At 44.0% G+C, this 12272-nt stretch overlaps 1 protein-coding gene across 1 annotated transcript in view; it reads right to left on the bottom strand.

Moving 5' to 3' along the window:
* Positions 1 to 11625: 11625 nt before the first annotated feature.
* The window catches only part of DFFB (DNA fragmentation factor subunit beta), a 32318-nt gene continuing 31671 nt past the window's right edge, over positions 11626 to 12272 (bottom strand). The window contains exon 7 of the mRNA XM_068240490.1: positions 11626 to 12033. Coding sequence (XP_068096591.1) covers positions 11814 to 12033 — 220 coding nt within the window. The 3' untranslated portion in view covers positions 11626 to 11813. The remainder of the gene's footprint in view (positions 12034 to 12272) is intronic.

Raw genomic sequence — 12272 nt, 5'->3', positions numbered from 1 at the left:
ACAACTGACCCCTCTTCTGCACCAACGTTAAAGGACAACTGTAACGAGGGATATTGAGGCTGCCTTATTTATTTCCTTATAAGCAATACCAGTTGCCTGGCTATCCAGCTGATCCTCTGCCTCTAATACTTTTAGCCATAGACCCTGAACTAGCATGCAGCAGATCAGGTGTTTAACATTATTGACCTGACAGGATTAACTGCATGTTTCTAGTATTATTCAGATACTTTCTCTAACCATCTCAGTGTAGGGCAGGAAAAGGAGAGACTCCAGGCTCCTCCTCCAAGGGAAACACAATTGACAAGAAGTTTAAAAGGCCCCCACCCCCTGCTACCTTCAGTATCTTGTGTTTCCAGCCTGCCGAGGACACAGTTGACAGCTTTAGATTATTTGGCGACTTTGTGTAGCTATGCAGAGCAGTTTGTTTGGGATAAGATCCCATCCTGGCCTGTGATCAGGCATTGGGAAGTTTATCCTGCCTGCAATAGTTAGACATAGTGCTTCTGTTCCCAGGTGGTCATCATGTCTGTGTGTGTTATGACGCTGGGAATCTCCCCCCTTCGGTAGCCTGAAGGGTCGCAGATGATCTCACTTAGCTCGGCCAGGTGGGCAGTTTGAGCGGTGAGTGCACGCGGGTGCACAGTGGCATCTGACAAGGGGGAGATGGCTAGGATGAGACGGCACCAAGATTTTTGTATATGGACAACGCCGTCCTCCAGCAGCCGTAGGAAGTGATCACAGTTGAAGCTTAAGGATGTGGTACTTCCGGATCACTCCAGTATAATGGAGGAGACAGAGACGCCGGCTGAGCGGTTGCTGTTGCAAGTCATGGCGGATCCTCTGTCAGCAGACAACACGGTGATGTAGCGTTTACCATGTATTTGCTTGGGGGGAGAATCTGAGGGGACAGTACAAAGATTAGAATCCCTAAGTTTCTCTTTTCTCCAGATGGGGCTCAGCGATTGCTAAAAGCCCTTACCCCGGATCCTATTCCTGTGAGTTTACAGAAGTAATTTTCAGGTCTAGCATTTGCATAGGATTGTTACATGCTAGCTGTGGGGACTAATAATTATTTGCTGGGGAAATGCATTCACATGGCTGAGATTAGAGTGGTTTCCCTTGTATGTTTTGTGCTATTTCTTCTCCTGTGTCCAAACAAGCAAGCAATAGATGCAGGGCTGGATGAAGGTGGAATGTTGCCATTGCAACAATAGGCTTCCCTGGGATTATAACAAATTAGCTGGTCAAGCCTGCACAGGAATACAGTTGATTGGCAGAATTAGGGGTATAGAAACTTTCACCCAACAAATCTCTGAATAATTTCAGGTGGTCCCCTGATTTGCATTTGTGTGCAGATTATAATTTTCTTAGGCTGGTTAGCCCTGCATTTATTTGCTGAGACCTGTTAACCTTGATTTTCTTTGCATATGCTTGTTAGCCTTGCTTTCATTTTGCATAGGCTTGCAAGACTTGATTTCTTTTGCAGAGGCTTGTTAAGCCTTGTATTTATCTGCATATACTTGTCAGCTTTGCTTTTATTTACATATGCATGATAGCTTTGCTTCAATTTACAGAAGATTGTCAGCCTTGCATTTGCATTCATTAGCATTATTTGCATATGCTTGTTAACCTTGCTTTCATGTGCATAGGCTCGCAAGACTTGACTTCTTTTGCAGAAGCTTGTTAAGCCTTGCATTTATTTGCATATGCTTGATAGCTTTGCTTTCGTATGCAGAGGCTTGATAACTTTGCTTTCATTTGCAGAGGCTTGATAACTTTGCTTTCATTTGCAGAGGCTTGATAGCTTAGCTTTCGTATGCAGAGGCTTGATAACTTTGCTTTCATTTGCAGAGGCTTGATAAATTTGCTTTCATTTGCAGACGCTTGATAGCTTGGCTTTCGTATGCAGAGGCTTGATAGCTTGGCTTTCGTATGCAGCGGCTTGATAGCTTTGCTTTCATTTGCAGACGCTTGATAGCTTTGCTTTCATTTGCAGACGCTTGATAGCTTTGCTTTCATTTGCAGACGCTTGATAGCTTTGCTTTCATTTGCAGACGCTTGATAGCTTTGCTTTCATTTGCAGACGCTTGATAGCTTTGCTTTCATTTGCAGACGCTTGATAGCGTTGCTTTCATTTGCAGACGCTTGATAGCGTTGCTTTCATTTGCAGACGCTTGATAGCGTTGCTTTCATTTGCAGACGCTTGATAGCGTTGCTTTCGTTTGCAGACGCTTGATAGCTTTGCTTTCGTTTGCAGACGCTTGATAGCTTTGCTTTCGTTTGCAGACGCTTGATAGCTTTGCTTTCGTTTGCAGACGCTTGATAGCTTTGCTTTCGTTTGCAGACGCTTGATAGCTTTGCTTTCGTTTGCAGACGCTTGATAGCTTTGCTTTCGTTTGCAGACGCTTGATAGCTTTGCTTTCGTTTGCAGACGCTTGATAGCTTTGCTTTCGTTTGCAGACGCTTGATAGCTTTGCTTTCGTTTGCAGACGCTTGATAGCTTTGCTTTCGTTTGCAGACGCTTGATAGCTTTGCTTTCGTTTGCAGACGCTTGATAGCTTTGCTTTCGTTTGCAGACGCTTGATAGCTTTGCTTTCGTTTGCAGACGCTTGATAGCTTTGCTTTCGTTTGCAGACGCTTGATAGCTTTGCTTTCGTTTGCAGACGCTTGATAGCTTTGCTTTCGTTTGCAGACGCTTGATAGCTTTGCTTTCGTTTGCAGACGCTTGATAGCTTTGCTTTCGTTTGCAGACGCTTGATAGCTTTGCTTTCGTTTGCAGACGCTTGATAGCTTTGCTTTCGTTTGCAGACGCTTGATAGCTTTGCTTTCGTTTGCAGACGCTTGATAGCTTTGCTTTCGTTTGCAGACGCTTGATAGCTTTGCTTTCGTTTGCAGACGCTTGATAGCTTTGCTTTCGTTTGCAGACGCTTGATAGCTTTGCTTTCGTTTGCAGACGCTTGATAGCTTTGCTTTCGTTTGCAGACGCTTGATAGCTTTGCTTTCGTTTGCAGACGCTTGATAGCTTTGCTTTCGTTTGCAGACGCTTGATAGCTTTGCTTTCGTTTGCAGACGCTTGATAGCTTTGCTTTCGTTTGCAGACGCTTGATAGCTTTGCTTTCGTTTGCAGACGCTTGATAGCTTTGCTTTCGTTTGCAGACGCTTGATAGCTTTGCTTTCGTTTGCAGACGCTTGATAGCTTTGCTTTCGTTTGCAGACGCTTGATAGCTTTGCTTTCGTTTGCAGACGCTTGATAGCTTTGCTTTCGTTTGCAGACGCTTGATAGCTTTGCTTTCGTTTGCAGACGCTTGATAGCTTTGCTTTCGTTTGCAGACGCTTGATAGCTTTGCTTTCGTTTGCAGACGCTTGATAGCTTTGCTTTCGTTTGCAGACGCTTGATAGCTTTGCTTTCGTTTGCAGACGCTTGATAGCTTTGCTTTCGTTTGCAGACGCTTGATAGCTTTGCTTTCGTTTGCAGACGCTTGATAGCTTTGCTTTCGTTTGCAGACGCTTGATAGCTTTGCTTTCGTTTGCAGACGCTTGATAGCTTTGCTTTCGTTTGCAGACGCTTGATAGCTTTGCTTTCGTTTGCAGACGCTTGATAGCTTTGCTTTCGTTTGCAGACGCTTGATAGCTTTGCTTTCGTTTGCAGACGCTTGATAGCTTTGCTTTCGTTTGCAGACGCTTGATAGCTTTGCTTTCGTTTGCAGACGCTTGATAGCTTTGCTTTCGTTTGCAGACGCTTGATAGCTTTGCTTTCGTTTGCAGACGCTTGATAGCTTTGCTTTCGTTTGCAGACGCTTGATAGCTTTGCTTTCGTTTGCAGACGCTTGATAGCTTTGCTTTCGTTTGCAGACGCTTGATAGCTTTGCTTTCGTTTGCAGACGCTTGATAGCTTTGCTTTCGTTTGCAGACGCTTGATAGCTTTGCTTTCGTTTGCAGACGCTTGATAGCTTTGCTTTCGTTTGCAGACGCTTGATAGCTTTGCTTTCGTTTGCAGACGCTTGATAGCTTTGCTTTCGTTTGCAGACGCTTGATAGCTTTGCTTTCGTTTGCAGACGCTTGATAGCTTTGCTTTCGTTTGCAGACGCTTGATAGCTTTGCTTTCGTTTGCAGACGCTTGATAGCTTTGCTTTCGTTTGCAGACGCTTGATAGCTTTGCTTTCGTTTGCAGACGCTTGATAGCTTTGCTTTCGTTTGCAGACGCTTGATAGCTTTGCTTTCGTTTGCAGACGCTTGATAGCTTTGCTTTCGTTTGCAGACGCTTGATAGCTTTGCTTTCGTTTGCAGACGCTTGATAGCTTTGCTTTCGTTTGCAGACGCTTGATAGCTTTGCTTTCGTTTGCAGACGCTTGATAGCTTTGCTTTCGTTTGCAGACGCTTGATAGCTTTGCTTTCGTTTGCAGACGCTTGATAGCTTTGCTTTCGTTTGCAGACGCTTGATAGCTTTGCTTTCGTTTGCAGACGCTTGATAGCTTTGCTTTCGTTTGCAGACGCTTGATAGCTTTGCTTTCGTTTGCAGACGCTTGATAGCTTTGCTTTCGTTTGCAGACGCTTGATAGCTTTGCTTTCGTTTGCAGACGCTTGATAGCTTTGCTTTCGTTTGCAGACGCTTGATAGCTTTGCTTTCGTTTGCAGACGCTTGATAGCTTTGCTTTCGTTTGCAGACGCTTGATAGCTTTGCTTTCGTTTGCAGACGCTTGATAGCTTTGCTTTCGTATGCAGAGGCTTGATAGCTTGGCTTTCGTATGCAGAGGCTTGATAGCTTGGCTTTCGTTTGCTTAGGCCTGGTAGCCTGGCGTTCGTTCGCATAGGCTTGTTGGCCTGGGGTTCGTTCGCATAGGCTTGTTGGCCTGGCGTTCGTTCGCATAGGCCTGTTGGCCTGGCGTTCGTTCGCATAGGCTTGTTGGCCTGGCGTTCGTTCGCATAGGCCTGTTGGCCTGGCGTTCGTTCGCATAGGCCTGTTGGCCTTGCGTTCGTTCGCATAGGCCTGTTGGCCTTGCGTTCGTTCGCATAGGCCTGTTGGCCTTGCGTTCACTCGCATAGGCCTGTTGGCCTTGCGTTCACTCGCATAGGCCTGTTGGCCTTGCGTTCACTCGCATAGGCCTGTTGGCCTTGCGTTCACTCGCATAGGCCTGTTGGCCTTGCGTTCACTCGCATAGGCCTGTTGGCCTTGCGTTCACTCGCATAGGCCTGTTGGCCTTGCGTTCACTCGCATAGGCCTGTTGGCCTTGCGTTCACTCGCATAGGCCTGTTGGCCTTGCGTTCACTCGCATAGGCCTGTTGGCCTTGCGTTCACTCGCATAGGCCTGTTGGCCTTGCGTTCACTCGCATAGGCCTGTTGGCCTTGCGTTCACTCGCATAGGCCTGTTGGCCTTGCGTTCACTCGCATAGGCCTGTTGGCCTTGCGTTCACTCGCATAGGCCAGTTAGGCTTGCATTATTTTCAATCTTCAATCTACAGAGAATTGAAGCGATAAGCTTTTTGGGAGAACCAAAGACTGATTGGTCCAGATATGCATTTTAGATGGGACTCTTCTTCAGTCAGGGCCAACATTTTGGTCGAAAGGTGCTTCAGGCAGCAGTCCCTCCCTCATGTGAGTAGGGGGTTACTTGCCTATCTCTCCTTTTCCTGCCGTACACTGAGATGGTTAGAGAAAGGTCAGTTTAGACTTACCTGGTAAAGATGTTTCTAAACATCTCAGTGTACGGCATACTACATCCCTCCCTCTATGCTGCCTTCTATCCTTTCTTCCTGACTTTTTTTGCACTGTTTTGGTGTGGATTGAGCTGTAGACAGGAGTCTGGGTCACGTTTGGGTGTCTCATTGGCTGGATTTCTTGTCTATATACTGAGGGTAGCAGGGGGTGGGGGCCTTTTAAACTTCTTGTCAATTGTGTTTCCCTTGGAGGAGGAGGAGCCTGGAGTCTCTCCTTTTCCTGCCGTACACTGAGATGTTTAGAAACCTCTTTACCAGGTAAGTCTAAACTGACCTTTTGCTGCCAAATAGATCAGCAGGGCTGCCCGGCAACTGGTATTGTTTAAAAGGAGATAAAAATGGCAGCCTTCGTATTTCTGTCACTTTAGTTGTCCTTTAAAGCGGTATTGTCACCATAAAAATCAAATTTCAACAGCAACTGGTCTGAGTGTATTAAGTGATAAAGATGCTAATCCTGCATTCAAAACTTGCAAAACGTTTTCTGCTGTTATGGTTTGGAGTTATCACATTAAGAGCACTGGCCCTAGTGCCAAACAGTGCCAAAGAGTTGAATGCTGGGAGTTATTTTTATCTATAATATATTCCTCCTCTTCCATTTATTTCCCTGCCTAGCTTTCTTATCTGAAACACCTGCTCACTTGTGTTTACGAGCAAGGCTGAGGAGACTCAGCGATTGGAGGATAAGGCAGTGACGTTGCTAGTATACACCACAGTGGGAGTGTCTGAAGACTCTGGGAGGAGGGCAGCTAATGAATACACAATAAGTAAGAGAACGGAGGGGGGAAAACAAGAGTCCAGAAGGATATGATGTCAGCATTAGCTTGGCAAGATGGCCACTGCCTACAATAGGATTTTCTGCTTTCCTTTATAAAATTCACAGGAATCAGTACGTGGATAGCACAATACATCTGTTATGTAAGTAGAAGTAGTATTTATCTACTTATATATGTATTTTTTTATTTCTAGGTTAGCATGGGTGTTGCTTGTTCTTTAAGAGTGCTTTTCCACAAGGTGACGCAATCATGTTACCTTCCATTTCCACTATCGCGTTTGAGCATCAGGTACTAACATAACTGCAGCAAAAAAAGAGATCATGTAAAAACATAGACAAAGCTTGATTTAAAAAAAACAAAAAACCTGTCCCTTTGGGTATTCAAGGAAGCAGAAAGTGGGTGACTGTTATGGTTGTCACCACACTAGACTGGGGGGGGGGGGGGGGGGGGGAATGGGTGTTTACATTGGGAGCACATTGTTTCCAATGTGTAAATTGTGAATTCTTGTCACTTTGGGGAGGTGACCTTTAATTTCCTGTTTTGTCTCGCAGGAAGAAGAGTCCCTATTGGGGGGGGGGGGGGGGCATAGACAGGGGTAGAAAAAAAATAAGCGTACCCCACTCTTTCCTGAGCCTCAAAACAAAAATAGCTAAAAATGTTATATGGAATTCCAGCCAAGTTGGAAGGGTTACAGGCTTAGGCTTCTGTGACAGCTATTATCAAAAAAGGAAGTGGCAAGACATTTATGCAACGGGAACACAAACATAAGAAATGGCCACGTCTAATACTTCGCACTATTTTCAGAACATAAAATTTAGGCTGGAATTTCATTTTTAAGTGTTGCCAATGTGTCAAATTGGACTCCAGAACATTAATGGAATAAATAGTCTTTTCCCTTAACAGATTCAGCAGACTGTCTTCTGCAATGCTTGTGTTATCTCCTCTAAATGGCAAGCCAGCCAAAGGAGCTGTTGGCAGATAAAGCTTGTATACCTTTTCATTACTGTGCGGTGGGCTGCGTTACAGGCTGCTCTAACGTGCGCCTGTAATGTCCCACTGTGAAAGCAGCCTAAAAGCACCAGCTGGTAAGACTTATGATTCCTGTATGAGCTGCAGCCTGATTACTGAGGGAATTGTCTATCGTTGGTGACTTGCTTGTGCATGGCTGCAAGACAGAGGAACACACTATCAGTATTGTATTTACATTAACTGATGAGACCTGTGCAAGCTGTTGCATGCAAATCCCATATTGAGCACTATATTTTGATCTAGTTTAGACAATTTCTTTCCTTGCTTAAGCATTGAAAAGAAAAAAATGCTCCCAATTATTGACTGAGTTAAGATACAGTGCAATAATATACTCTGTGCCTGAGTATGATCATTTCTGGTCTAGTAAACTACTTTGCCTAATCCTTTAGCGTTTACTATAAAGGGATTCTACTGTATTTAACTTCCACCACTCTTTTCAGCATTATTTACCTGTTATATTTTCCTGTTGGGAGAAGTAGGAGGCTGCCTGCACCTAGGGAAGCAGCACGTTTGTGTAATAGTCTGCTGCTGCTAAATACTTGACATCAGTGTTTTGGAAGGCACAAAAGACAGGAGATGCCCATACAGACAGAGGCAATTCTGATCATAAACCTCTTTTCAGCTACCTTATGTCTGAAACCTGCACAGACCTCAAGTGTATTTCACACCACAGTGTTGCATTTCCAAAAACACTTTTTGGCCTCTTGCACACTGCATGCATTTCCGATTCAGATTCCGCTTTTTAATCGTTTTTTACATCCGATCCCGATTTTTAATCTTTACTGCATGCTGTGTTTTTTTGATCCGTTTCTGTTTAATGTATTCAGGGAAAATTGGAATTGAAAATCGGAAACGGAATCTGAATCAGAAAACTGATTTGCAGTGTGCAGGGAGCCTTTGTGTGTTTGCATTTCTCTAGTTCATAGCTATGAGTAGCAAACAAAAAGCATTTTTATACCAAAAATGAAACAATGTAAAGCATTAAAAATGCAACCTATAATTTGAAGGCCTCTTTCGCAGTGCGACGTTAAAGTCGCACGGTATAAAATACTTTAACGCAGAGTAACGCACAGCAATGCAAAGTCTTTGTGACATTCACAGTGCACAAGTTGCGTGTAACGTGTAGCAATATTTAGAAAGTGCTGCATGCTGTGCGTTTAGCAATACATTTGCTGCGTTGTGTGTTGCACATGCTCAGTAAGGTTTTGGTTTTTTTAAAAATGTAACGCATGCGCCGTTTTCGTTCCATCAGTGTGTGACGAAAACAGCGCACCGAGATACTCATAACGCAGTGCAAAATGACTTCCAATTTCATAACCTACATGCGCTGCGTTAGGGGCACATTGTGCGACTTTAATGTCGCATCAAACGCAACGTCTCAATGTGAAAGAGGCCTTAATGTCTCTACTGAGGTCTGTGTGGTAAGCATACCAATGTGTATAGTGTGAAAGTGCCCCAGCTTCCAAAAAAAACATATGAGTCTAGACCGCAATAAAAACCTGTCAAGTGTTTATAGCCTCCTTTGTTCTGTCCAGTCTCCCACAGGCGTTACAATAAAAAACACAAAAAGCAGTAAGTTAAAAAAATTCTCTCCAATACAGAAACAAACTTAACATGGTTCTTGAACTTCCACCACTATTTACCATAAAGTGAACCTAAAGCAAACAGGAACATTGCTGAGTGACCACAGGCACAGGATATCTGCAGGTGGCTGGTAGAAGCCCCTGGTAAGTTACACTTTTTTTTTTTTTTTTACTTTAGATTTAATCTTGAAATGTTTTAGGTTGATCTGGGATTTAAAGGACTACTGAAGTAATAATATGGAGGCTGCCATATTTTCCTTTGAAATAATACCAGTTGCCTGGCAGCAGAAGTGTCTGAGTCAGACAAGAAACAAGCATGCAGCTAATCTTGTCAAATCTGACAATAATGTCAGAAACATCTGATCTGCTGCATGCTTGTTCAGGGTCTATGGCTAAAAGTATTAGGGCTCGTTTCCACTAGTGCGGCGTGCGTCTCGGAGACGCACGCCGGCACCGAGCGGGTGTGCGGGATTGCAGGCGAATCCCATGAGCTGTGCCATGCGCGGCTATGGGATTCGCAGCTTTAGCCGCAAATTCTGCGTGGGGTTCCGGCCAAATCGCTCCCGTAAGCGATTCGGCTGCGGCGCCGTTATCCCCTATGGCAGAGTTTCCCCGTGTGATTCAGGTGCGGGGAAACTGCGGGATCGCGGCGGAAAATGAGATAGTGGAAACGGGCCCTTAGAGGCAGAGCATCAGCAGGATAGCCAAACTGGTATTGCTCAAAAGGAAATAAATGTCAGCCTCCATATCCCTCTCCCTACAGTTGTCCTTTAAAGCTGTGTTCCCCAACCCCTCCCCTCAAGGCCCACCAACAGTGCATGCTTTGTAAAAATCCACAGAGATAGTTAATCAGCTCTGCTGAGACACTAATTACCTCACCTGTGCAGGTTTGTGGTTTTCTGCAAAACATACTGTTGGTGGGCCTAGAACAGGGTTGGGAAAGTCATCAATTTTTTTTTCCTTTTAAACAATACCGGTTGCCTGGCAGTTCTGCTGCTCTTTCATGCATCAGCAGTGTCTGAATCACACATCTGAAACAAGCATGTGGCAAATGCAGTCAAACTTCAATCAGAAACTATCCGATCTGCTTGCTTGTTCAGGGACTGTGGGTTAAAGTATTATAGGCAGAAGATCAGCAGGACAGCCAGGCAATGTGCATTGTTTAAAAAATAAATACATTTGCTAGCCTCCATATTCTATATGAGGAAGTATTTCTATTAAAAAAAAAACACCCTATTTTTCAACTGAGCATTTCACTCTGGCTAGAGTTCCGCTTTAATAAGTAAAGCTGTATCTGTTTTCTCTTTATTTCTGTACAGCCATTTCATAAAAAATTGAATATAAAAAAATCAGTGCATTACAAATTTCATTGTAATAGTAAGCAAAACAAAGCTTTAGATAGGAAAAAAAAAGGTAAAAGTACAACAGTGCTGAGCTCGTAATAAAAGACAGATTGTGATCACATGCCTGGAACAAGCATGCAGATAATCTCTCCTGATTCTTCTCTTCCTCATTGCTTGCTCCAGATCAGTGACTAAAGCTGGCCATATTCAGCTACCATTCCATCTTATTTTCAATGGATATTACGATGACTGACTAAAGACTAACATTGGGGATCAGTCTTTAGATTGATTCTAGCCTTTAAAGTGTACCTGAGATTGGTTGTATTGGTGTATTTATACTTACCTGGGGTTTCCTCCAGCCCCATGAGGTGTATGGGGTCCCTCAATGTCCTCTTCGGCCACTCTGTTCTCTTGTAAACCCCCAGGTAATCTGGCCAGTTGTGCGCTGTGCATGCATGGCTAGGCCACGCGCCCAGGAGCATTCTGCGCCTGTGCAGAAGAGCGCAGGCGGCCAGACTACCAAGGGGGATTATAAGAGAATGGCGCGGCCAGCAAGGGACCCCATGGGGCTGGAGGAAGCCCCAGGTAAGTATAAGTACACCAATATAACCCAGGTTTCCTATAAGCCTCATGCACATGTACCCGTCCCATCATGGATTGGCACTCTAATCCTTTAACATTGTAGGGCTGAGGCTGACAGATGAATCATTACGCGCTCCGTTCCTATCCGGGGCAGTGCAGGGGGTGTGGATGGTGGGCGGGGTAAGTGGAGAGAACAGTACCCTTGGCTGTTAGTAACCAGGTGGATCGTAGGCTGGAGGCCGCTGTCCACATGCTCGGCCAAGTTTCATCTAGCATGTGTATGGAGCTAAAATATTGATCGTATTATCAATCGCAAATGTTTAAATCCACTTCAATAGGCGACTGATTAGAAGTTTTGTCTATGTCTAAAGAAAGGGGGGAGGAATGTAGAGTATGGCCAGCTTTTAAGTAGTATAGCAATAAAGGCAAATACTGGTCAATTTAATACCCTGAATAGGGGTGGTCAAATTCCTAGTTGATGTAGGACTTTATATGCGAATTTGATACAAATTTCTAGTTGATGCAGCATTTTGTATGCAAATTTATGCAGCAGGATTTGATTGGTCCATTTTCAATTTAATTAATATTGAAAATGGACCAATCAAATCCTGCTGCATAAATTTGCATACAAAATACTGCATCAACTAGAAATTTGCATCTAACCGACTACCCCCAACTCTGAAGGCCATTTCTTGCTTTCCCTCTTTATGTATAAAAGTAAATAGCATCATAATTTAAAAAAAATACATCTTAATTCCTAAAAGCAAATGCTGTGTTGAGGGTGGAGTTCATCTTTTGATCTTTTTCTGTACTTTTCTGGTAACATAGATCCTGGAATTGTCACAGGACAAGTTGTGAGAGGTCTTCTTATGGCAGGCTATGTGGACGAGTTTCAAGTTCTCCATGGTAAACAAGAGGTCAAAAAAATACCGCCAGTTGATTGGTCTGCCATTACTTCCCTTCACAGCTTCAACCAAACATGGCAAGACTGTTCTCTTCTTTTCAATCCTATTCCAAATAAAAAAGGGTGTATTTATAGTATACTGAACATAGATATATATATGCAGTCACACAACCTTTCAGTACCCTCAACTAAATTACATTTCTCAGTTCTCAAGCTCTTCAGGGTGCAGACTGGGGCTGCCGTTAGAAATCAGAGTTTGTAACTGGAGCAATTGTGCTGATGAGATAGTCTGCCTTTCCTTGCTGCATGTTTGTTTGGGTCTAATGTTGAAGGAAACTGGCAT

This window comes from Hyperolius riggenbachi, chromosome 6, assembly GCF_040937935.1.
Source record: "Hyperolius riggenbachi isolate aHypRig1 chromosome 6, aHypRig1.pri, whole genome shotgun sequence".
NCBI classification, from domain to species: Eukaryota; Metazoa; Chordata; class Amphibia; order Anura; family Hyperoliidae; genus Hyperolius; species Hyperolius riggenbachi.
The sequence above is the reverse complement of the archived record's forward strand: the minus strand, read 5'-3'. Positions and strand labels throughout refer to the sequence as shown.